This window comes from Falco naumanni, chromosome 11, assembly GCF_017639655.2.
Source record: "Falco naumanni isolate bFalNau1 chromosome 11, bFalNau1.pat, whole genome shotgun sequence".
In the NCBI taxonomy this organism is placed as follows: Eukaryota; Metazoa; Chordata; class Aves; order Falconiformes; family Falconidae; genus Falco; species Falco naumanni.
The window spans coordinates 6,003,932-6,028,585 of NC_054064.1; the positions used below are offsets into that span (position 1 = coordinate 6,003,932).

Here is a 24,654-nt window from a genome sequence, read left to right on the forward strand (position 1 = left end):
GCAGGGATGCCAGCCTGAGCAAAGCCAGATGGGCAGCATAAAGTGGGGTGGCTCCTCTGAATGCACCCAAATGACACCCAAAAAGCACGTGTAATTTAGGTAATTTAAAACCAAACTGAAACAAAACAAAACGAAACAACAGAAAGGCACTTCCCTTTTCAGTAGAAATCCTCCTTCAGAGCCTAAACCTCACTCATCACACACGGAAAAGGAGAGGAGGAACTAGCTGCTGGGCATCCAGCATCCCACATGGCAGCTGGGCCTTCCCAGCCTTGCTTGCATGTCCCCAGGAGGTGGCACAGAACAGCCATGCTTAGCACTGCCAGCTGAGGTACCAGCCTGCCCATATGCCCTGACTTGTATTCTGGAGCTCCAAAGGTTGCTTTTACCACTTACCGAAAAATCTTGTCGGACGGCTGCTCGCCCAGCACCAAGTCAAAGCCACGCTGGAAGATGGTGTATGGCCAAGGCCTGGAAGAGAAACTAAAGAGCATCACACCAGCATCATGTCCCTGCTGCCACTCACAGCCTAAAATGCTTCCCCTGCTTAGCCCACAGCTCACCTGCAGAGGGGTCCTGGGACAAGACAGCTCAAACCAAGCCAGGACAAGGTGATAAAACAGCCCCACATCCAAGATCTTTATTTTGGGGTTTCTGCAACATCAGATCCTCGCCCAGCCCCAACCTGCCAACGGGTCAGTGGTGTATCACATCCTTTATTTTGGGGCACAGTGCACTCCAGTCGCCCCCACATTCACGAGCCTCACACTTCTGCATGCTTGGGTACCGCCCTGCCAGCCCCCGTTTTAGTGATTTGTGTCACAGCCATCGAAATGGAAAAATAAAAGCAAAAAGCAGCTGAACCCTCTCTGTGAGGCTTTTGGAAGGGAGCATGTTAGGACCAGGGCAGCAGCTTCACCACCTGACTCATTCTCCTTCAGTTTCATTGTTCCAGGAGCGGAGCTGAGCAAGCCTCAGCCCCTGTGGGACTTCGCAAAGGGGTCTGGAAGACAAGCTGGGAGCTTGGAGCCAAGCAGGAGGCTGGAGAGCTGATCGCCCCATCTCCTCCATCTCTGCCACCCTAGATAGCACAAGTAACCACAATTCGGTGGCTGGTGCCCTTCGCTGGGACACCCAGGGCCATGATACCACAGGACATGCATCCCCAGCGGCACAGCCTCACTGGCAGAGCATCGCTTGCAGAGCGAGGCCGACAAAGCAGAGCAAGGGGAGGCACAGAGACCCGACCATGGGTAGGCTTTCAATCAGGCAACACAAACCCCACTCCCAAACCCTAAAGCTCAAAATCCCTTCTGCAAGAGCTCAAAGCTGGGGAAAGAAAGAGATTTTTCCATCCTGTCACATTGCCGCTGCTAGAATTCAGGGTGAGAGTATCAGGTGCCGCCAACAAGCCCAGGGATTTTCTCCAGAGGCAATTACAGCTCTCCTGCACAAGCACTTTAATTTCTAATCTGAAGTTATTTCAGCAAGGACAAAAAAAAAAAAAAAAAAAAAAAAAAAATCCTGATTGCAGGATTACAGAGCACCGTCTCATTTCCTCGCTGGGATACAATGCCATTTTCCCGTCCGGTTGGCTGGGAGCGGGGATTACATTCAGCCCGCAGATCGGATTGCCCTGAATGAGGTCAGCTTCAGCCAGAAAGCGATGTGCTCCTTGTGTCTCACCAATACCTTGAATGCTTCGCGCCTCTACCTTCCAGCGTTCCCACAGATGGGTTTTATTCTTGCTTCTCGGGAGCACACCGGGCAGGGAACAAAAGCAGAGGCAACGTATTGTTCCCTATTGATTTGGATGGAAAAGCAGTTATGAGGAGCAGCTCTGGGCTTGCGGCGGAGCTCAGCACTGGGAAAGGTGCTGCGACAGCGTCACGGCTGCTGGACCTTCGCCAGGTGGCACATCTGGCAGCCCATGGATGCCAACACCTCCAGGACATGCTAGGTGGTGGGCTTAGACCTGCCTGGGGGGTGGAAATCAGTGCCCAAGCAATCTTGCATCAACCCAGGGTGCAATTTCCAACCGTGGCTAAAATTTGCGTGATGATGGCTTTAAGCTGGGGAAAAAGCTTCCACGCTCCAGGAAGGGATCATGTGGCATCTCCCCAGCCGGCCCCACTTTGCCTCTGCTTGGGGTCAAAAAAGACCCATTAAAAGGGATGTTCAGCCTTTAGCTGCATGACTAGGAGGCAGGGGACAACCCATGCTGCCAGGCACCACCGAGTCCTCGAGGACATGGTACCTTCTGTGGGTAAGCCGAGAGAGTCTCCACACAAGACCTCCAGCTCAACAAGAGGCACTTACCCATCCTCATCTCCGAGGAGGCTCTTCAAGAGCTCAGTGCCAGCATTTCCACCCATGCACCCTTGCTGACTTGTGCCTTCTGCTGCAGAGGATGGGGCGAGATCTCCTCCCCCAGGCACACCCCACCTCCTCCATCACTGCCTTTTCCCCGCTGTGCCTCTGCCGCTGTTTCACCTCCTCCTCCCTCTCCCATGCATGCAAGCTTGTGCCCACACGGCTGTCTCCCTCCTTGCTTTCTGTGATCACTGGAGGCACCTCGCTGCTGTGGTTTTTGTTGCTCTTGGCAGGTATTTTGGTTGCATGATCTTCAGAGCTCACAAAGGAAAGTGGGACTGATCAGAAGCAGCTCTGCACCTCGTCAGGTTGGATTAAATGGGCCAGAAATGACAGCTCTCAGCTCCCTGCAAGCCTTGGCACTTGAGTAGGTGTCTGAAACAACACCACAGGGGAACACCAGGGCAGCTGAGAACCAGCAAACTCCCCACACTCAGTCAGCAAGTTCCCACAGCCAAAGCGCTGCCAGTGCATTCCCAGAATGATCTTCAGGCTTCTGCTTTTTCCAGCTGGACCATCAGCTATGCTTTGCTCCAGATCTGGGCTTCAGTGGAAGCTCCTGAAATACCTGCTAAGGCCTCCAGACCTGATGCTGCTGGTGATGCTCTGACCCACCTCAACAGGATGCTGGCCCTGCTTGAATTGCATCCCCAAGGGGACAAAGCCAGACTGACTTCCAGCGTTAAGAACTGTGCTCCTGCTGGTCCTTGCTCCCTGCAAAGCTCTTCTAGACAAGATGGGTGGGGTGAGGAATCAAAGGCTGGTGCCTGCAGGATGCGACCACGGTCAACTAATGTGGAGCAGCTGGTTTGGCAAGGGAGGTCGAAGGGGCTGCAGGAGACGGTCTTTGCTGAAGGCACTGAGAAGTCACTGCACCTGAGTGCAGCTGAAATGCCACTGGAGGAGACGGTGATCGGCTGTTACGCATGAAATATGTGACTTCATGTCTGGTTGCCTGACCCCCTGTGCTCCTGGGGGTTTCCACCTGTTGAGCAGCATGAAGATGGCCATGCTGAACCCCACCACGGCATCAAAGCACCAGCTCCCAGTGTGTGAACAAATGTGCTCACCGCATCCCTTCGCTGGTGGCTCAGGAGTTCAAGCCCAGAGTGAATGGACCAGAAGCATCCCGACGCTGCCTGCACCCCTTCTGCAGCCCCAGGATCCACCCCTCACAATAAATAAAGTGGGGACCCATGAAGACCCAACACCACCCTGATGGGGGGCGAGCAGAGAGTAGATGTGACATGAGCATCAAACTGCCAACTTCTCATGCCAGCGACATCCATCCCAGCTCCTCCCTGACTTTGTTTTGCTTTGCAATGTCTTTGCTTGGGTTTCAGCTGCCTATGCCTCTCCCCTTCCCACCTCCCCACCCCCTGCCATCCCTTCCAAGCAGCTCTTTATTAAAAATGCTAATGCCAGCACTTTCTCCCTGGGCTGCCCGTAAATCTGCAAGGAGAATGAGGCAGGAGGAGGAGGCGGATGGGTGGTTTGGTGAAAGGATCTGAAAGAAAGAGGAGCTTTTTATCTGGCTGTCCTTCAAGCTCGCAAAGCCGAGGCACACAGCAGGGGATGGAGAGAGGCAGAGGGGGGAAAAATATAGAAAAAGGGGTGGGGAAAAAAAGGGAAAAGGAGAGAAAAAAAAGACTCTAAGCAGGAAAAGTGCTGTCCTTGTTATTTCAGCATGTCCCTGCCTCTTCTGTGGCGTGGGGAGTGGATAGCGCGTGGGGCTGGGACAGGAGGAGCAGGTGCATGGCCAGGGAGGGGGATAACCGCGTGCAGAGGAGAAGCAGCACTGTGGGAAGGGGAGGTAGGTGAGCAGGTCATGGGCTCTTGCTGGAAAAACAGGCTGCCAGGCTGTGGGGTGAAGAGAAGGGTAACTCACCCTGCTTGGGAGTGGGGCTGGGGTGGCCCTCACTTGCCAGCTGCTAGAAGAGGGTGAAAGCGCCCAGCCAGACGCATTCACCAAATTGCCTTAACGTGACCTAAAAGCTCCCCATGCTGGGGTGAAGCCCGTTACAAGTTGAAAGGGCATGTCGAGAAAGACTCCTTAAATGCAGACCCTCTTAAATCTCATCAGGGTGTCTGAAAAGGACACCCAGGCAAGATCTGCACATGGGGATGAGTCATGGGCCATGGCATGATGGATCTAAGGGCTGAGATGAAGAAGTACAAATGCAGGCAGGTAACAGCTTATTAACTAAAGGCAGAATGAGCTGATGAGACTTTTGGTCAAGTCATACCATGAAGTAACCACAGGAATTTGGTTTGATAAGCAAAGATGAGGCAAGGTTGGTTGGGCTGCTGGAAACTGCATCCTACCTGGGAAACATTAGAGTAAGAGCCAAAAAGCAGCTAATTAACAATGCGTATCAAAGTAGGAAGACAGGCTGTGAACACACAAACAGCACCAGCCAGATTTGTTTAAAACAGCTGAAGAGCAGCACAAAAAAAAAAAAAACCCAGCTGATCAAATGTATCTGCTACCTATGATCAAAAAGATTTTATTTTTTGAAAAACTGATGAAGATTTCGGGACCGGATGCATTGGGTAAAAGACGTACCGCAGAGGCATGGATCTCAGCATGGTACCCAAAATACACACAACACACAAAGACTCGCTGCCATCGCCAATAATAGTTCAAAGATGAGCTCGCCTCCATGAGCAAAATTAGATGCTGCTGACTGAACAGACACCCAGTCAACCCATAATCGCTGTAAATAAAAACAAACCAGTGGCAAACCTATCTAAACCAAAGGGTTGAAATGAGTTTTCAGATCAAAATGCCACCCTAGGAAGTCCGCATCGCTCCCAAGCACACCGAGGGATTTGGCAGAGCCCCCAGGTCCTGCTTTGGTGACCTCTCCCTTGCTAAGAGCCAGCGTGGCTTCTCTGGGGATGGACTTGCTGCCTGCTGGTGCCACCCATGGCTGCAGCACATCGCTCCAGTGCTGGAGGGGTTAGAGCATCTTAGACAAACAGTCAGAAGCGATTCAGGCACAGTCGATCTTGCCTTGGAATTTGCAGGGAGAGAGTAGAGGATTTGCAGACAGCTCTTCCAGGTGAGCCTGTGAACAAGCTAGTTAGGCTGGAACTGGGAGCGAGCTGGTGAGGGCAACAAAAGACAGCCTAGCCCAGCAGCTCAACTTCCACCCCCTAAAACGTAAACACCAGGTTAAAGCTACAAGTCGTTCAGTTAAACAGGCTCTGGCAAGACAGTTCTGCTGGACCAAAGAGAGTTCATCACAGACATGACCCTGTGGAGGCCAAGGGTTCACAGGGGACACTTTAGGCAGGTAGAAGATACCTCCACCATCACAAGCCCTTGCAAGCAGAGCTGCACCAAGCAGCACCTGGACATCAGGAACAGATCACAGCGCAGAAAAAAAACAAACCAAACATCAGGTTGGCCTCGGCATCACAATGCTTGGTGTGGGCATGCTTTCAAGCGCCCCTATCTACAGTGGAAGCTGCAGGCAGTGGTGGTGAAGTGTGGTTTCAGCTGCTGCCATTTTCAGAAACAAAAACCTGACAAGTTCAAGGAAGAAACACAACATAACCCTGGTTTCAAACAGCTCAAAACAGGAGCTCTGAAAGAGTGGTGCTGAAAAAGCCCCTATGCTGCAGTGTCAGAGCCTTCTCAAGAGCCCAGAGAAGGGCAGAAGGACTTCAGTGGCCCCACCATGGTCTAGGGCTGTGTTGCACTTTGGAGAAAAAGAGACCTGCTAGGTTTCTCTGCTCCAAACAGAAAAGTATGTTGGAAACTGCATGTAACTTGCCATAGCCAACTCTGCTATATGAGATAAGACCCAAGACAATATGTATCCTGGCCAGGTATGAACACTGCTGCAGAAGGAAAGGCAGAGCTCAAGCATGAGCAGAAGGCTCCCATGGGGGCACTGGGGTGGAGCTGGGTCTGAAAAGCAACTCTAAATCCCCTGGAGGAACAGAGTGGGTCCTGAGCACCCTTTGGGTTGGCATTGCTGAGAATAAAGCTGGGTCCGGAGCTGCAAACAGGTCCAGAGGGCTTCAGGAGTGGATTTGTCCTTCCTGGCCTTGGCTTCTTTCCTTCTTGTTACCATCTATGTTTCGTCCCAATTCACCTGAAAGCAGCTTTTTCTCCACTTTCCCTTTAGACGCTGGAGCAGCTAGATTAGGAAGAAGAAGCTAGAGAAGAGCATTGTGCACTGGAGGAAAAGTGTGAAGATGCAGACCCACACCCAGGAGCAAAGGAAAAGCACAGGGGAAGGGAGCAAATGTTTCTCCACCATGCTTAACCGTTTTTACTACCTGCCTCAATGGACAAAGTCATTTGCCTTCTTGCTTTTTGCAAGGTCATGGGTCCATGACCTTGCAAATCTGCCTGAGGCACAGGCTGGCACCAAAGCCATGTGCAGTTGTGGGTGGCCGTGGACTCTTTCCAACCCCCTGTGAGACACCCCTAAACACAACACATCCCAAAACAGGCAAGTTCCTGGCAAGGGGAATATTCCTTTCCACAGCCCAGTCCCATGGCTCAGTTCCTCTAATTAGATGGGCACAGGGGATCTGGGGACATCCCTGTTGGACACTTGTCCCCTGGCGGGGAACAGGGCAGGGAGCTGTATTTCTGCCTGCATTTTCCCACCCCAGCAGCAATACCTCACAGTGGCTTGGGGACCCTGACCACACCACCCATCACATCCCAGCATGGGGCCACTTGTGCCATGAGCATCACTTCATCCCCAGCCTCGCCCAGGGCACCCACAACAACAGCTGCCCTTGTCTCCCACGGCTGGTGCTCCGCACTGGGTTTAATTGCTAAATTGCTTTTAAAATTAAAAAAAAACAGAGAAGAGGCTGGAGACAGAGCAGCAGTGCTCTCCCTGGGCCCCAGTTCAAAGGGATGCAGCCGGGGCTGGCCGGCACAGGCAGCTCCCCGCAGCTGCCATCCCCTGGCACAGCAGCACGGCAGGGGTGCCGCCAAGCCCAGCCTTTGATGATTTTCTCTTCCCGCTGTGAAGACTAATAACTTCAGAGAGGGCGTCCTGCCACGTGCGGGGCTGCCGCTCCCGCAGATCCAGCTGTGGCACAACAATATGAAATGGGGGGAAAAAGGGGGTTGAAGGTGGCGGTACACATGAGGCCTCTGGTTTTGGGGGTGTCCTGGCTTTCTGCACACTACCTCCAGCCATCCCTGGAAGTCCCCATCTGCATATCAGAGATCCGTGAGTGTTAAGGACCAGATGGGGCATCCCCCAAGGGTCACAGAGAGATGGGAATGTTTGGGATCCCCCATCAAATTGCTGCCAAAACATCAGAAAAATTTCCCTTTGCACTTCCATGAGTGCAAAGCTGTGGAGCAGATGGCAGCTCCTCTGCTCCCTCTAGGCCATGGCACCTAACCATCTAATTTGCCCAATTTTCAATGGGGTGTCCCCAGCCCGCAGCCTCCCTCCTCCACCGGGGACCTCAGCCTGACCTCAGCCCTCCTCTGATGCCCTGCACACCCACACTGAAAGACCCGTGAAGTGCAGGATGCCGAGGAGAGTGCCCGCAAGGGGAAGAGAAGCAGCCTCAATCTTCGCCAGGGGGTGTTTACTCTGAAACCTAGCAATGGCCCCTTCCACATCATCTCTGATTATTTCCAAGAATAGAAGACCTCGCCTCCTGCAGACCTGCTGCAGAGCCCTGCCGTACGCTGGCCTTACTATTCACCCAGATGCTTTAATTCTTTCCCCCAAGAGCATTTGCCAGAGCCCCACTACATGGCTGTTGAAGCCCAGCAGCTCGTGCGAGGGGGGACCAAGCCCGGGCGCACCGCGGCAGGCGCACTCACCCCTGGTTCGTTCCCCACTCGTTCCGGATGCAGAGGTGCTTGTGCACAGGGTCCTTCATGTAACCTTCGTAGCAGAGACACTCACCTGTGGAGAAAGGGGGGGACAGGAGGGACAGGGGAGGACAAAGCTTTCCACGTGCTTCCCCGCTGAGCCCAGCCTGCAGCCACACGGGGCACCCAGCAGCTCCGCTGTTGCACGTGGAGTGAGGCAAGAAGGCATTATCCCACCAAAGCTGGGCTGAGCAGAGGTGACCTCCCAAAGCCACCCAACTGCCTGACCACCTACCAGTCTCGGGGTCACACTGGTGTTCGCAGGGGTCGAGGAGGCGCCGGGCGCAGAGGTCCAGGGCCCAGGGCCCACTGGAGTTTTGCTGGGAGAAGAGGACGACCTGCGCCGGGTTCAGCCAGTCACTAGCATCCAGCTGGCTCCCCTCCAGCAGGATGAACCGGCTCCCTGCCAGCAAAAGGGTAGTCAGCAGCGGTGACTCGCTGGTGTTCCCTCCATCCCACGATGGTCCCCCTCCATCCTGTGATGGATCCTTCTATCCCATGATGGTCCCCTCCATCCCATGATGGATTCCTTCATCTCTTGTCCACCCCCTTCGTCCTGAGACAGTGCCCTCTGTCTCACAGCAGCACCCTCTGTTCCACAATGAATCGTCTGACCAATGCCCATCTCCTCTGCCCTGTGATGGCCCGCTCTGTCCCATGCCTATCCTCCATCCTGTGACAGCCACCTCCACCCTGTGCCTGTCCCCTCTGTCCCACAACAGCCATCTCCACTCCACACCTATCCCCTCCATCCCACAGTGATGTCCTTCATCCCCTGATGGTTCACTCCATTCCATCCCCATCCCCTACATCCCATGCCTGTCCCCCCCACACCACAATGGTCCCCTCAGTCCTGCGCCCATCTCCTCCACCCTGCATCCAAGCCCTGTGTCCCACACCTGTGTCCCACACCGATACCCCCTATCCCATGCCTGTCCCCTCTATCCTGCACCCATCACCTCTGTCCCACAACAACCATCTCCATCCTGTATCTGTCTCCTCTGTCCTGTACCCATGCCCTCCATCTGGTACCACTCCATCCGTCACTCCCTCACTGGTACCCTCCATCTCACACCTGTCCCCTCTGTCCTGCAGCCATCTTCTCCATCCCACAACAGCCACCTCTGTCCTCCACCCATCCCCTCTGTCCTGTGCCCATCCCCTCCATCCCATGCATCCTCTCTGTCATGCACTGGTACCCTCCAATCCATGCCTGTCCCCTCCAACCTACACCCATCCTGCATCTGTTCTCTCCATCATTCCCTCCTCTCCTCCATTACAGCTTACAGAACGGGGCAGGAGCGGGGGGTAAGACCATGGGGTGGGTGCTCACCATCAGCAATGAGGTGCTCAGGGACGTGGAGGGTGATCTTGACAACAAGAGGGCAGCTCATGTGGGAAGAGCACACCAGGCTGATGACACAGCTCGTCACACTGATGAGGGTCAGTGTGGTTTTGTTCACAGGACTCCGGGGGGACCCCACTGCCAAACATGAAAGCACAGTCAAACTTGTGACCTCAGGGACCCAGGAAGATCTTGGGGTGCAGCCAGGGGACCTCAGGGTGTAGAGTCCCTGCTCAGTCCCCTGGAAATCCAGCATCAATCCAACCAAGCAGAGTTGCTTTGGATTTTCGAAAGCATGAAGCAGCCTTTGCTGCAGGACCCTCCCTCCAGTCTGCTGCGACCAGGGTCTCCCCAAAACCTGGCAGCCTGGGCTCTCCCATACCCCTGCACTGCAGCACACCGAGACCTTTGCAGCATCAGGACTTAAAGCAGAGCAGAGATATTGAGAAGAAAGGTAATATCCCTTTTTTTTCCTCCCTCCTCGGCATTTCTCTCAGGTTAATTTTGCCATGACAACAGCCTCCTGGATCCTTTGAAAAAGCACCAGAGCCCTAACTGCTCAGGGCACACAGGTCTTTGACTTTTAATCTCTCAGCTGAAGAAGCTGAGTGGAAAAAGCTGGCTGGGGGCTGAGTGGGTATCTCCTGCGGCAACAAAACCTGAACCAGCCTCCCAGAAAAACAAAGCACCATCCAGCAAACAAGGCTTAAAAAGGGAAAATAGACACAAACTCTCTTCCCCAGAGGACAAAACCTCCCAAAGGGATGGAAAACCTCCCAAAGGGATGGTGCAGGGCAGTGGGGTGAGAATCCTGCCTGGGGAACAAGCCTGTCCCCATCCTCCACTGTACATACAGCTCACACATGCATGATGCTGGAGCAAACTCGCAGCAGCACCACGCTGAGCAGCAGCACGGGAGCTCACGGGACAGCCTCTGAAGCATGTTACTCATTAATACACACCAAAGCCCAGCAGAAGCCTCCAGCAAAAAAAATCAGAATAAATTTCCTCCTCTGCTGAGAAACTCCACCGGAGAGCAGCAGCAGCCCGCTGTGGGAGCAGGGACCGGCACCTGCCCACGGCAGCCCAGATCATGCTTGGATTTCCATCTTTTGCTGATGGAAAGTCTCCAAACCTGGAGAGGCAACGGCAAACAAGGCAAGAGGGGCCACGGCTCACCACCCACCTCCGTGCCCGCACCCACCTCGGCTGCGCCTCCGGCTCCGTGAGGGATCTGTGTAGAAGGTCAGCTGGGGATCAGTGTCTGCCTCCGTCCCCGAGTCCCCCTCAGGGTTGAGAAATGCTGAGCCGGCTGCAGGGGACACCGAGTGTGGTCACGGCAGGGCTGGCACCATGCCACCCTGAGCCATCACATCCTGCATCACCCCTCCAGGGCAAGCCTTGCCTTGGAGACCAGGAGCCTTGTCTGCCAGGCGCAGCAGGGATAGCGTGTTCTCCCCTTCCCACCACACACAGCCATGCCCCCTGCCATGGCTCCCATTAGCTTGCAACTTTTCCCTGTGGCCACGCCAGTATAATAAAATATTTATCGTGGCCAACACCCTCTGCATCTTTGCGTCCAACCAACCCAACATCACCTGCACCCTTGCAGACACCACTGTTTCTGCTTCCCCCCACCCAAACCCTCCTTTGCATGCTCTCACCCAACACTGGCCTCCTTTCTCCATCCCAGGAGGGGGGAAATTGCTGGACCGTGGGTGGGTGGGAGCCCAGGGCACCCTGTCCATCCCAGGGACACCCCCTACCTCGCGCTTTGTTGTTGATGCGCTTGCGCTGGCTGCTGGAGGTGTGGGACAGCAGAGTCGCCTGCTGATGGTTCGAGTCCACGGGGCTGGTGGCAATGATGTTGTCCTTGTACTTGTTCATCAGGGACAGCTTGGCATTATCACTCCCTGAGCAGGAAGAATTGAAGGCAAAATCTTTCAGGGATAAAGATGTTAAAATAGGAGGGAGGTGAGAAAGAGAGAAATTTGCCCAGATCCATCTCCAGCATCTGTATGAGGCGACCAGGGTGCTGTGGCCATGGGGCCAAGCTGCTTCCAGTGCACCCTCACAAGCTCCTCAAAGCCTGAGGGGGACCGGCACCTCCACCAAGCTAGCCAAAAGCTGAGATTTAACATTCAGCCTCTCAGGGCACTTCTACGTACTCAGGTCTGTAAAGAAAACCCTTGGAGAGCTTTAGGAATCACACCATGGTCTTCCCAAACCATGTCTCAGTTGAGAAAGCTCCAGTTGGATGGCTTGTTTAGTAATATGGCCCACAAGCAAGTGTGTTACAAGCCTCAGGGAATCCCTGCTGGTGATCAGAAGACAGCGTTAACTCTGAATCATACTGATGGCAAGTATAGTTTTACTACTAAAAACCTCAGCTGAATAAGACACTGGAAATCCTGAGACACAGAAGGGAATTTTGGAGGTCACCACAGGGTAGCTCAGAGAGGACACCATTCTGGTTCTTCATCAGGCCACAGGAACCAGAGCCCTTCCCCTCCAAGCTCCCAGCCACATCCCACCCAGCAGGGGCTGCTCTCAACTGGGTGTAAGATCTCCCAGCAATGGAAGTGCTTTCAGAGTGCCACCAACATCTCACAGGCAACAAAGACTCAGAGAAACAGGGAAAATGCTTAAGAGAAAACGTGTATATGGAGCAATGGAGAGAAAATGATTTGGAAAGGACCAAGCTCAGCCCATGCCCCACTGCCCCATCCCCACCTGGTGTGAGGTCCATGCTGGCCTTCTCGTTGCAGCCCTGCAGCGAGTCCAGGGTGCGGGTGACCTGGCTGGCGAAGTCCTCCCCGCCGTTCATGCACTCGCGCTGGAGGTGGTGCCGCAGGTCGGTAATGTCGTACTCATAGCCATCCAGGATGGGCGTCTCACGGATGCTGAGCGTCCCGCTGGAGTTGTGGCCCTGCACGCGGGCGTTGCGCAGGCTCTCGCGCCCGTGGCCCCCGATCAGCACCGAGGGGATGTAGTGGATCTCGTTGGCCGCCTCGGCGCTGGCACTCTTCTGGGGCTGCGGCACCCGGCGCCGCTTGCACCACCGCCGGCGGGTGTAGAGGATCATCACCAGGCAGAGGATGGAGAGCAGCAAGGCGATCATCCCTCCCTGCGGGCAAAAACGTGAGCAGGGCTTAGCCAAGGACCAGCGCCAGCCACCCCCCGGGGATGCAAATGCCCCGGGGATGCTCTGGGGGGGGGCAAAGTGAAGGCAACGGTGAGGAGCCTGGTCACACCGATAAGAGGTGCTGGCACCCAGTGCTGTCCAAGCACTCCCAGGTGAAGCCTGCCTCGAGCTGGACGAGCTTTGAAGTCACGAGTGAGGCATGAAAAAGCAGTATTTAAAGCAGAGCCTGTTCTGTTTCACTCTCCCACAACACGTCTTTGAAAGCAGAGATCAGATTTATTCCAGGCAAATGCTCCTACGGGCAACTTTTTCTGACCCATTTCCAACTGGTTTCAGTGCTGTCACTCTCAATCTTAGGAGATTTTCCCAGGGTATCCAGCAGAAATTGCAGCACAGATTAAAGGAGATCAAGGCTCAAGACGGCAAGATGACTGAAGCACGGTTTGGGGAATGCCTGGGGGGAAGAGACTGAAAAAGCTCCTGCCCCGCAGAGACAGACCCTAAAACCGCATCCAGCTCTGCCACCTCGCCACCATCCCCAAGGTCACCCTCCTGCGGAGACATCATCACTGCACGCAGACAGAGGCAGCAAGACGAAAGCCCAAGCTAGCCCTCATGCCCAGTCTGATAATAATAATAATGATAATAATGATAATAATGATAATAATGATAATAATGATAATAATGATAATAGAGTGAAGAGCTCCACGTCCATCCGCAGCTCTGGTCCCCCTTCCTCTTTTCCATGCAATAGGTGATCTTGATAAAATAAAAAAATAGTAATAATCGGCTCCATTAGGATAAAACATTAAGGGAATTATTGAATGAGAAGCAGGAAAGCCAGCTGGAAAAGAAGCTTTAATGGCCATTATGGTTTAACCCTCTTTCATTCCTGGGATAATGGAGCTGCGATGTACCCTCCAAGACTCTCTCCAAACTTTCTTTTAAAAAAGAAAAACACAAAAAACTACAAAGAAAACGCAAAGAAACTCCAGCGGTTAAGAAGCCAAGGAGTCCAGCAGAGGCAGGGGGGCTGGCCGGCACACGGCATCTCTCTGGCCAGCAGCCTGCAGCCAGGAGGATGGGAAATCTCTCTCTGGGGCTGCAAATTGGCACTGGCTTCATACCTGGCCATGCTCATGCTGCATTTTTAGTGGTAAAGTCCAGGCCCAATTCTCTATCACGTTCAAATCCCTTTGGGTTCCTCTGATCCATAAATAAGTGAGGGCTATCCCCATCCCCACCACAGGCCTCCCATGGTATGGCTCTCCATCATCCTGGGGAAGGGTCCATTTGCAGATGGGGTGACAAGGAGGTGGGATTAATACTGGGGCACTCCTGGCTTTCTTTTGCTGCCCTCTGTACGCACATCAAATCCCCCAAACACCAGGGAGCTCTGCCATACACCTGTGCTAGGAAACACGGGAGCCCAAGCTGGAGCTCAGGTCAGGTGGCCACCCGTTTGTGTAGGACTGCGTCTGCGGGTTCTCAAAACAAATTTGTTATTTAACTGAAATTGTATTTCTTCTGCCCTGATAGTCTGAGAGCTCAAACTGCCCCTGAGGAAAAGCAGCTTGTGGCCACCAGACTTCAAGAGGCTCTGGAGGGAGGATGAAAACCAGCACTGGAGTCCCCTCCACTCACTGCTCGTTGGATGGGCTCAGGGCACCCACCGCCTCAGACCCTGGGAGCACAGAAATCCCACCCTGCCTTCATCCCTCCATCACCTGGTACTCGTATGATGGCTGCGAGAGGAGCCCTGCACTGGACGGGCATGGGAGCGCATCTCACGTGGTCCACGTGCAGACTGCTGTCATGATGGATACAGCCCCTCGCTCACACTTCTCTTGGCAACCACACAAAGAGAGAAAGAAAATCAGCCTTGAAAACTCCACGTGATCCTGACTCCTGGCATAAAAGCCACCCTCTATTTGTCAGGGTGTGAGGACGCCGCCGGAGCGGAGCTGAGAGTGATGGGGGAAAAGGGGGAGAGGGAGGATTCACTCTGTATTTACACATTTTGGTATGAGCAATGAGCTGCAGACATCCTTGTCATCAGCTCAATAATAAGCCTTGTTGCAGGCACTCCTGTCTCAATCTTGGGACTCAGCGGTACCCAAGAAGACCAAGACAAAGAAGCAGAGCACAGCCAGCCTCTCCCGAGGTGATGCACCCTTTCAAGAGCAGCTGGGAGTGGACCATAAAAGAAAGATAACTGTGCAAAATGTTTTTGGGGCTGGTTTTGCCAGTGATTGTTTTCTTTTCCTCGAGACTAATCAAGCACAAATGATGGAGGAGAAACCTGGCCTGAGGCTGCAATCTGGAAGAGCTATTGATGCTCTCATTAGAGTAGGCACCATTAAACAGCCTGTTTGCAGCCTCGGCAACACATTGTCTCTGGCTAATTATCTTCCAGTGGCACAAAAATCGTAGAATTCTTCAAAATTTTTCTAACATAACAAAAAAAAAAAAAAACCCACAACCAACAAACCACAGATCCACCTCCAACACACCAATCTCTGTCTCGCCTTCTTTTCTCTGCCATCGAAACCTCATCCCAGCACATCTGGGGAGAGGAGGAGAGCCATGCAGCCTCGGCACATGGAGTGTTCTTGCTTACTGCATGCTGCGAAACTGCAGCCACGGGGCTGCTGTGCTGATAAAAGCAGCGGTGACAGTGCCCAGTGGCACCGTGACACCCGCCGTGCGCCGGAGCAGCAGGCACCAGCATCATCCGCCAGGCAAAGGGCTCCTGACAAAGTCAATGTGAATTAACCCTGGGTTAAGGTGGTTGAGACCTTCAAAGCCCAGCACACCCTGGGGACAAAGGCACCCCTGCAAACATATTTGCAAAGAGATGCAAACACAGGGAGAGGTTTAAAGCAGCTCGCTGTTAAAGCACCCTGCAAGCAGCATCGTTCAGAGAGGTGCCTGGGGCATCTTAACCAGCCCCTGAAGGTGGGCTCAGTTCCCCGTCGCAGGCAGCTGAATCAGATAGGGAAATGTATGGCTTTTCAAAAGTCCCTATATTTTCTACAGGCTTCTGTACACCTAATCAGGGGCTGCCTTCCCATCACGTACCATGACAGAGATGTGGAGGATCCTCAGCTCCTCCTCCGCTGACTCAGTCTGGGGTTCGTCCGTGGGGTCGAAGCCAGGCAGGTTGGGGGCCCCGTCTTGGTGGTGGATGTGGAAGAGCAACGTGCCGTTCTCCAGCCACTGCTGCCGCCAGCGCACCAGTGGGATGTCATCCGTGTTGCCTGAGATCTCTGCAAAAGCAAAGCCAGCCAGGTGGGAAATGTGGAGGAGGGGGCTGATGGAGATTGGCCTTGTCCCAAAAAATGGGTGGAGGGACCAAGGGACACACAGCAGACACCCTCCGGCCACCTCCCGCCAGCATCACAGCTGCCCCTACACAACCTACAAACTGAAGGATGAAAGTGGAGTAAACTCATATTTCTAGGTAAAATCCAGATGTGTGCCCCTCAAAAAAAATCCAGATGTGATGCAGCGACAGAGCACTTATTGACAGCATCTCACAGCCACAGCCAGGGAGCCCGGCAGCATCCTTCCAGCCCTAGTTTGGATGGGTTACACCAGCGTGCTTCATGTTAAATGCAGCTCCAGCTGCAGGGAGCAGAGGATATAGGACAACTTCTCAGCGGCACCAGTGGGATCACGGGGATCATGTTGCAAATTATTGCAGACAGAAAATATTTCCCATCCTTTGTGAATGGAGAAACATGCACGTGGCTGCAATCGCACCTGCAGCTCTGGCTCTGATTGAGGTGCATTCAGAGGTTTTCCATCTCCAACCATTTTTTTACAGCTCCCCACACAGAACCCAGCCCTGAGATCTGCAGACATACTGCATCTTCTGCCCAAACACCCCAACTTCCCCTAAGTACCTTCACCTTCAGGGTTTGGGGATCGTGGGACAGATGGACAGAGCTGGGCTGAGGAGTGACAGCAGCAAAGGACACCCAGGCAGGAGGAGCAGCTGAGAACGGGAACACAACACATGCTGCAGGACGCTCAATGCCAAATCAAACTGAATTCACCTGGCCAGCTCCAACATTTCGGGGACATCCTACAGCTGGGTTTTAGCAAAATGGAGGGTGACACCAGCACATCCCTAGGAAAGAGGGGTTTTAACCACCACTTCCATCTCAGACCAGATCACCATCTCGGATCACCTTGATCCCAGCCATCACCTTGAGCCTGCTGTTTGTCTGTTAGTTATTTTTCCTGAAAATACAAGTTTCAATTGCATTTGTTGGAATGACTATTATAAATGGGATGAGCTTCCCAGTGAGATGCAGCTTTCCCTCCTGTCTCTGCCCGGTGAGAATGGTCCAGCTAGGCCCATCCCCTCCATCCCATTTGTAGCCGAGTGTTTGGATGGCAAGGGGAAAGAGCCCGGCTCAATTTGCAAATTGTCATCTTTATTTTGCTTGTTTCATGCTGCCTTCAAATGAAAACTGGAATTCAATTACAGTGCTGAAAAACAACGTTTTAAATTTACTGTTAATTAATTTCATTAGGCTGCCTTTAAGTGAGCTAGCTACCGGGGAGGGGGGAGCGGGGGGGAATCTGCATCAGCAACCAGGTTCATCCTCCCAAAGTGATTTTATTAATCAAAAGAAACATTAGCTGCAGCAAGTGAATTGGCAGATTGTTTCTGCTCAGCACGGGCCGTATTTCTGGTGGTAATCAGTGTGCTTCAAGTGTCCCAAGCAGAGAGATGCTGAGCTCTCCTCCATGCCACCGGGAAGTAAAACCAGGAGGAGTTAAAGCATCTAGGAAGCCAGAAGCACTTTTGAAATTCCCTCTAACCGCTGAGCTGTGTGTTTAGGCACACAGATCCCTTTGAAAAGCTGGTTCTGGGAGCCGGGAGGGTTTGAAAAAGCAGATCTCCTCCTCTCCCACCTGGTCTTTATTCATGGGCTGAAAGGGGAAAACAAGCTTTCCTGCTTCCCCAGCTCCCCACGGCTTCTCGACTTCAAATGAACTAGCTCAAATAGAAGAAAATATTCTCCCCGCACCTGCCTGCTAACGTGAAATTAGGAGTAATTAAGGCAAGAGCTTTTACGCACAACAGGAACTCAACATACTGACATTTGGAAAAATGTAAATACCAGCATTTGCTCCATTGTAAAGAGTGAAAATAATAGATACTAAGTATATGACATTGTGACATTTAGAAAGCTAGAGTTAAAGATGTTTTCCCCCTGATCTGACACATCATTGAAAAAGCAGCACCCTTCAGCTCATTAATATTTGAGGAGGGCTTCTTGATGGAAGTTATTTAAATGATTAATAGATTATAGTAAATTTAAGCCTTAAAATAGGTTGTCATAATTTCAAAATTATTTAAACCAGCTTATTTTTAAAAAGTAAAATGTATTTCCATAAAAAATGGATTCTTGTTTTAAAAAGAGCACAATCCAGCCACAGAGCTTGAGCGCGTTATCCTCTCCCACCAGACATCACGACACGACCCTGCAGCTGCATCACACACAAGTCAAAAGTGTTAGAAATGGAGCAAAACATCCCAGAAATCAACCACCACCACCCCAGACTGGCAGGCTACTACCCCTCCATCACACGACAGGACGAGGCTGCCCCACCATCTCTCCTCCTGCCCTGGGGCAAGGCTCTTGAGGCAGCACCCAGATAAATGAGCTTCATCCTTGGACCTCCTCCTCCTCTCCTCGACAGTCTTAGCAACACACCACCTGCCCCTACCCCACTCCATTTCTGCTTGAAAAAATTATACGCATAAATGCTTTCCTGTGCCTGTGAAGTTCTCCTGCGGTTTGGCTCAAGCAAAACCAAGACCAAGACAACACAAAGACCAAGACCAAGACCAAGCTTCCACCCTAACACAGCATCTCTTCGTTCTCTCTTCTCCTAGTCCACTGCATTCCACTTGTATCTTTGTCTTGCTCTCCAGCAAACATCTCATCGCCTGGTGGGAGCCACCACAGTGACCCGTGGGGCCATTTATCTGGATGCCGTAGGGGCTCAGCTCTGCCATGGGGCTGGCAGGTGCCACCCCTGCCAAGCCAGCTTGTACCGCCAGGCCAGGAGACCCCAGAGGAGGTGGGGAAGTGGGCAGAGAGCCCAAAAAGAAAGGGCAGGGTGGGAGAGAGTAACTTCAAGTTCAAAGTTTGAAAGATATTGATGACAGGCCTGGTCCCAGCATGGCTTTCATTAAGGCCTTGGATATGAAGCCATTAGTGCTAGCATTAACTTCTTGCACCCCTGTTAAAAAATAGCCTGCCTGAGTCAGGGGTTAATAACAGTAGGAGACCACTAATTAGGCTGTGCCGCCTTCACCTGGTATCAAATGTGGCCCAGGTCCTTCATATCTACAGGAGCAGCAGCCCCAAAAGACACCGGCTGATGCTTTCAACATAACGGCCATGGCTACTCTCCTCCCAGACCATCTGCGAGGGAGTGGATGGGGGAAGGAAAGGCTGTAGAGGAGCAAACTGAGCAGAGGACAAAAGTCCAGATGAAGTTGCTGGAGGTGGGTGGGTTTATACCTGCTTCACTATTGATCATCCCAAATAACCTCATTTCCCTAGGGACAGCTGCCCCACGCAAAGCAAACCCAGTGATTTTGGAGGCAGCACCTCTGCATCTCCCAGTTTGGGGAGGGGACAGCTCTGTCACAGCCCAATTCTGCACCTGACTGGGTGCAATGTTGAACCCATAGTCCCCGAGCCCAGCACCAACATGGACCCGCTCCTGTGTCCTCGTCCCCCTGCCAAGACCCGGCACTGTGGCACACAAAGAGAGCAACTCTTCTAAAAAATGCACACTAGCATTTTGATGGGGAAAAAACCCCAACAAAACCCCAGCAAAACAATTTCCCTTTCCATTTGGAAGCGTTTTGCACTAATAGACGCCTTCGATTAGTCAAATGAACTCTGCCGTAATGCCAGTCTCTGCAGACCCATTTCAGACAGCAGAGCGCAGATTTTGACTTGGACTTAGATTTCCTCGTTAACATTTAAACCTGGCTTATTTTCCATCCGGAACCTGACTGTGTTTTTATTTAAGTTCCCCGTTAGCTAAGGCTTTCGCTCCGTATCTAAACCTCGCACATCCTTTAAAGGGCTCTAACTCAGCCAAAGCCAGCTCCGGCCTCACACTCCTCCAAGGGTCTCCAAGGCTGGAGTAACTCAGGAAACCTTCCCACCATAAGTCAGTCGCACTCTGCTGGGACCTCAGGCCTTGATTCCTATCAATTCAGATGTCAAAGCATATAGCCTGATATTTAACTCGGTTTTACTTCCAAGGTTTTAGTGATACATCTTTCATGAGATAATATTCATGTTTTTATGGGCCCGTTTTAAAAAATCCCATTCATCACTGACTATCTGTATTTTATTTCTTTTTTTTTTTTTTTTCCCCTGTCTCCAATCTCAGGTAGGAAAACCAGCTCATTCTGTAGGTCACTCTGCCTTTTCAAGACAATCCAGCTTTTCCATACCAGCACTTTTCCATACCAGCAAACACAAACCTCACTTTACCTATTAGGAACATGCTTCATGGGAGAGGGCACCTTGGGCAAAATTTCCAAAACACCCATAGACATGGGAGAACCTAAAGGCTCAAGGAAAAGGCACCTGCTGTACCTGGAGCCACGCTCTGGCTAGGTCAGAGAGATCACCCCACGGCAATGTCTGCACGTGGGGCTGGCGCACATGAAGCCATGAGCTGTCACGGGCAGGCTGACAGCTAACCAGGTTTCTGCTTGGAACAGAGGGTGCCTTTGCTTTTGGGAAGGTCGTCATGGAGCGACATTTCAAAGCTTTAGCCTTGAACTGGGATTTTTGTCCTGAATATGCCACGGCCCTAATCCATCCCTTTCTTTAACAACAAACCCCTTCATCGCTCTGGGAGTGACGTTGTGCCATGTGGCTGTTTCCAGAGCAGAGGACACTGATTCATCATGAATAGCCCTGAGTCGACCAGGTTTGCTCTGCAGCTGCTGACCTTACAGCGTGATGTGCCCCATTGCCCTGCTCTTCCCTGCAGACACAAAGACTTGCCCAACCGCACCTGTGCAACATCCCCTCCAAGGTTATTTTTCCACCACGTATGTCAGTTTTGACCAAAAGCTGGGAAAAACAATGGGCAGGCTGGGATGTTTACTGGTTTGATTTTTGCTCCTGCTTTATTGGTTTGGTCCTATCTGCCACAACCGTGAACTACAGAGGAGATGTGGAAAGAAAAGCAAATCCACCTCCTGGACCAACACTTGGGAGACATGGTCATGTTAAAAAGAAAAACCTAAAGTCCCACACCATGACAGTGAGCAAAAGCAAAATAAAGAGAACGTGTAAAAAAACCCTACAAGATGCAAGGTTGATATGTAAACCCCAGAAAGGACGACATTTGTAATCGATATCCCACCCTGCAATGCCATCACATCACTTCTTCCAGAGGGAAACCCAGGTCCCCATGCAAAGAGCCCAAATGATGGAGAAGCTCCCAATCAGCCATGGAAAATTACTGTCCTGGCTAAATGATCTCCAAGCAAATCAGTGAGTTGGAGAGCATGAAGCCCTCGGCCCAGATGGTGCTCACCTATGAGCAACAGAGGAGGACAGCAGCTGAACTCCACCGATGCGACAGCTATCGCTCAGAAAGGGTGAGCAAGCAGAGAAGCGAAAGCCAGCAGAGGAGACCCCAAGCTCTTAAAATAGCTCTTGCGCATCATGTAAATTACAGACCAGTAAATTCTACTTCTGCACTGGACACTTTGTTAGAGGAACCGGTCGATGCGTGGGTAAATATGGGTCGCTCAACACTGTAAGCTAGTAGATAAGGGTGATCCAGTTTGGTGGACTCATTTCAAAGAGTTCTTGTCAAAATCCACCCTCAAAGTTTCCCAAAATGTGGAAGTGGGGATGGGATAAGATGGAAAGCCCTCTTGAAGCCCACCAGGTGGGAGAGGAGTAAGAAGTTAGTTTTCACAATAAAAGGAGGTTACCAAGAAGCCCCACGGAGATCTTTGTCAGGACCTTGGCTGTTCAGAAATGCTCTGGAAGTGGAGGCGAATGATAAAGTTGGTCACCAACGCTAAATTTAGACTCCTCAAAGCTAAAGCTGTGAAGTGCTGGAGGAAAGTGGGCAAGGAAGTGGGCAGGTGAAATTCAACTTTGGTGAAAGCAAGCTGATCTCGAATCCTGCAAGCGTAATTCAGGTCAGCCATCTCCTAACACGGGAGACGAAGCTCGGGAGGTTCAGAGGAGGGGTACAAGGAAGATGAGATGCTGCAAACAACTTTGTAGAGAGGAGAAATGGACTCCGTTAGGACTCCTCAGCAAGGAAAACAAATAACTGAGCAGGGACATGATAAAAGCAGGTAAAATCATGCAGCCAGTGGAGTGGTGGGAAAGGCAATGATTATTCACTATTTCTCACTTTGCAAAGATTAGGCATGTAAAAACAAACAAAGGGCCCTGTTTCATCCACCCTAGGGTGTGAAAGCCCTGAGAAAGGAACCAAATTCAGGGAAGACAGAGCCACCAGTGCCTATCAAGCCAGACAGCCCAGAGGTAAATCCCAGCTGGAGGAATCCCTGCAGCACAGACCTCAGCAGTAGGGAAAGGACCACGCCACATGAGCTGCCTTTTTAACATTTTTTTCCCCAAATTAACAGCTATTTTCCATGGCTGGAGATGCCAAGGGACCGCAGACTCACTGCCTTCCACACTGCCCAGTCTTTTGGAAACGGAGGGTGGCTGCAAAGCCAGCTAGGTGTTCCCCAGGCCACCCTTCGAGGATGCATCTCGCAGCCACATGCCCCTTCAGGAGCAGCTGAGACCCCTGCTCCTCCAGGCACTGCCTCGCTGGGGGAAGGAGACCCCAGGGCAGCTCCCTCCACTGAGATAGCCTCTCAACACCCGGCCGGCCACTCACCCTCTCCAAATGCCCACCCTCCACGCTGTCAGACCCTACAGACCCAAGACACCTGCCCAGATTACCTTCAGCTTTCCAAGCCAGCCAGCAATTTTCATGGGGAGGCAAAGGGCTATTTATATCCATCGTGGGCTGGCAGGGAAGGTAATGGCCAGCCACTCCAGCCCATCTGCCAGGCACTTAGCAAGACATCGGAGCATATCGTACAGGTGAGGTCAGGCAGCGGCGGTGGTGGGACAGGCAGGGGAGGCGGGGGGGATGCATTATATGATGACACGGACTTCACTTCAAGGGTAAATTTCAGCCCGCTCCTGCAGACTAATTTGTTTAAGTGCTTATTGCACCAAGGCCAAGAGGTCAGGGAAATTAGACATTATTTTGGCATTCTCACGCTCAGCACAGGAAACAAGCACGACTGCTCGTTGCTCATCTCCTGGGGGGAGAGCCAGGACCTGCAATTCTTCTGGGCCATGGGAGGAACAAGGTGGCCCTCCTAGGGGGTGAAACAAAATAACCCTGTCCGCTCTCCTGCCAACAGCAGGGCCAAGAGTTTTCCCAAGAGGTAGTAGTCCTCTTCCTCCCATCTCCCCTGGAGGGAACAATGCTGGTCTTGTGGGCAGGACGAATCCTCACCAGTGGATCATCATCATTTCCATCCCCATACTGGGATGGAAAAGCCAGGCTTGGACTACTACCGCCTGCAGCCTCATGTCACAAACCCCTCAGTGCTTAGGAGCTCCTACCTGATTTCAAGCTCCATTTTCAAGTTTGTGGAGAGGCTTTGAAAGATAACAGGGAGAAGAAAAAAAAAAAAGAGAAAAAAAAAAAGAAGGAAGAAAGATGTAGAAGGGGAAAAAGTTAACTGCGCATCTTGAATTTATCACTCTTGAAAGAAGAGCTTGTCAAGAGGGCCAGAGCCCAGCAAGTGCACAGTGATCAATGGGAGGACTTTTGGGTCTAGTCAAGCTTGTTTCAGATTTACAGGAACTGAACAGAGGCATAAATCTGGCACCGCCTGACAAAAATGGAGGTAATTAAATCTGCAGGTGTATATAATTGTCATATTGATGATCTATATAAATCAGCGGAGCCAGCAAAGGCACAAAGCATTACGTTGAGCACGGAGCTGATGAGCTGTTTGCCCACCTGCCTGGCCAGGAGACAGGGCTGGTAGCCACAGGACACATCCCCGAGGGACACCCACCTCACTCGAATGGACCTGCCCATCAAAGCAGCCACCACAACCCTCTCCTCCGTGAAAGACCTTCTCCAGAGTGCCCCCACAGGCAGCAAAAGCAGCAGGACCCCCCGCCGTTTTCAGTGGATGCAATTACCTACAGCCTCATCCCGGCTACTGCAAAATCTCCTGTGACTTCAGGAGGATGAAGATGCGACTCCAAGCATGGAGATGCCCAACCACGGATGCTGTGAGGGGCTTTTTGCAGCCACTTTGAAGCTCCAAGCCCAGATGCAAGTGGGGCACTGACTTGCTCTTGTGGCAAGTCTTTTTCTTTTTCTTTTTTTTTTTTTTTTTTTATTTATTTTAACCTTTGTTATTTTGGGAACTTTGAAGCCTGAGCTGCTCCGAGGCAGCTGCCTTTGTAGGAAGAATAGAAAGTGCAGAGCAGGGATTTGAAAGAGGGGGAGAAATAGGGAGGGGAAGAAACAGTGTTTCACAGCTGAGGCCTATGACAGCTCCTTCACCATTTCTCCCACATCCCAACAAACCCACACCAGGAGGCACTTGGGACTCTTTTACCAGCAGCTATAGGAAAACTGGATGCAAATCAACCACGATGTCTTCCATTTATCTAACACGGCGGACCAGAGAAACCTCAACAACCTTTGCAGACCTGCATCCCCTCTCCCAGCGCTCAGTGGGACACCCCTTGGTCCCTGGGGTGGCTTCAGAGCATCCTTCCCAGCCACCACAGCTCAGCCCTGCTCCTGCTGTGCCTCAGTGCCACGGGGACACGT

At 52.1% G+C, this 24,654-nt stretch overlaps 1 protein-coding gene across 4 annotated transcripts in view; it reads right to left on the reverse strand.

Annotated features, from left to right (window-relative positions):
• The window catches only part of ASTN1 (astrotactin 1), a 56,972-nt gene that overhangs the window by 20,099 nt on the left and 12,219 nt on the right, over positions 1-24,654 (reverse strand). For 3 of the 4 annotated variants that reach the window (XR_005830234.1, XR_005830233.1, XM_040611255.1), the window contains exons 2-9: positions 15,817-16,004; positions 12,324-12,717; positions 11,357-11,503; positions 10,795-10,902; positions 9,579-9,728; positions 8,481-8,648; positions 8,195-8,279; positions 397-471 (exon numbers count right to left, since the gene is read on the reverse strand). Coding sequence is in view for 2 of the 4 variants with exons in the window: in XM_040611255.1 (XP_040467189.1) it covers positions 397-471; positions 8,195-8,279; positions 8,481-8,648; positions 9,579-9,728; positions 10,795-10,902; positions 11,357-11,503; positions 12,324-12,717; positions 15,817-16,004 (1,315 nt within the window). In the remaining 2 variants the exon portion in view is untranslated. The remainder of the gene's footprint in view (positions 1-396; positions 472-8,194; positions 8,280-8,480; positions 8,649-9,578; positions 9,729-10,794; positions 10,903-11,356; positions 11,504-12,323; positions 12,718-15,816; positions 16,005-24,654) is intronic. The other variant, XM_040611256.1, reaches the window with a different exon arrangement.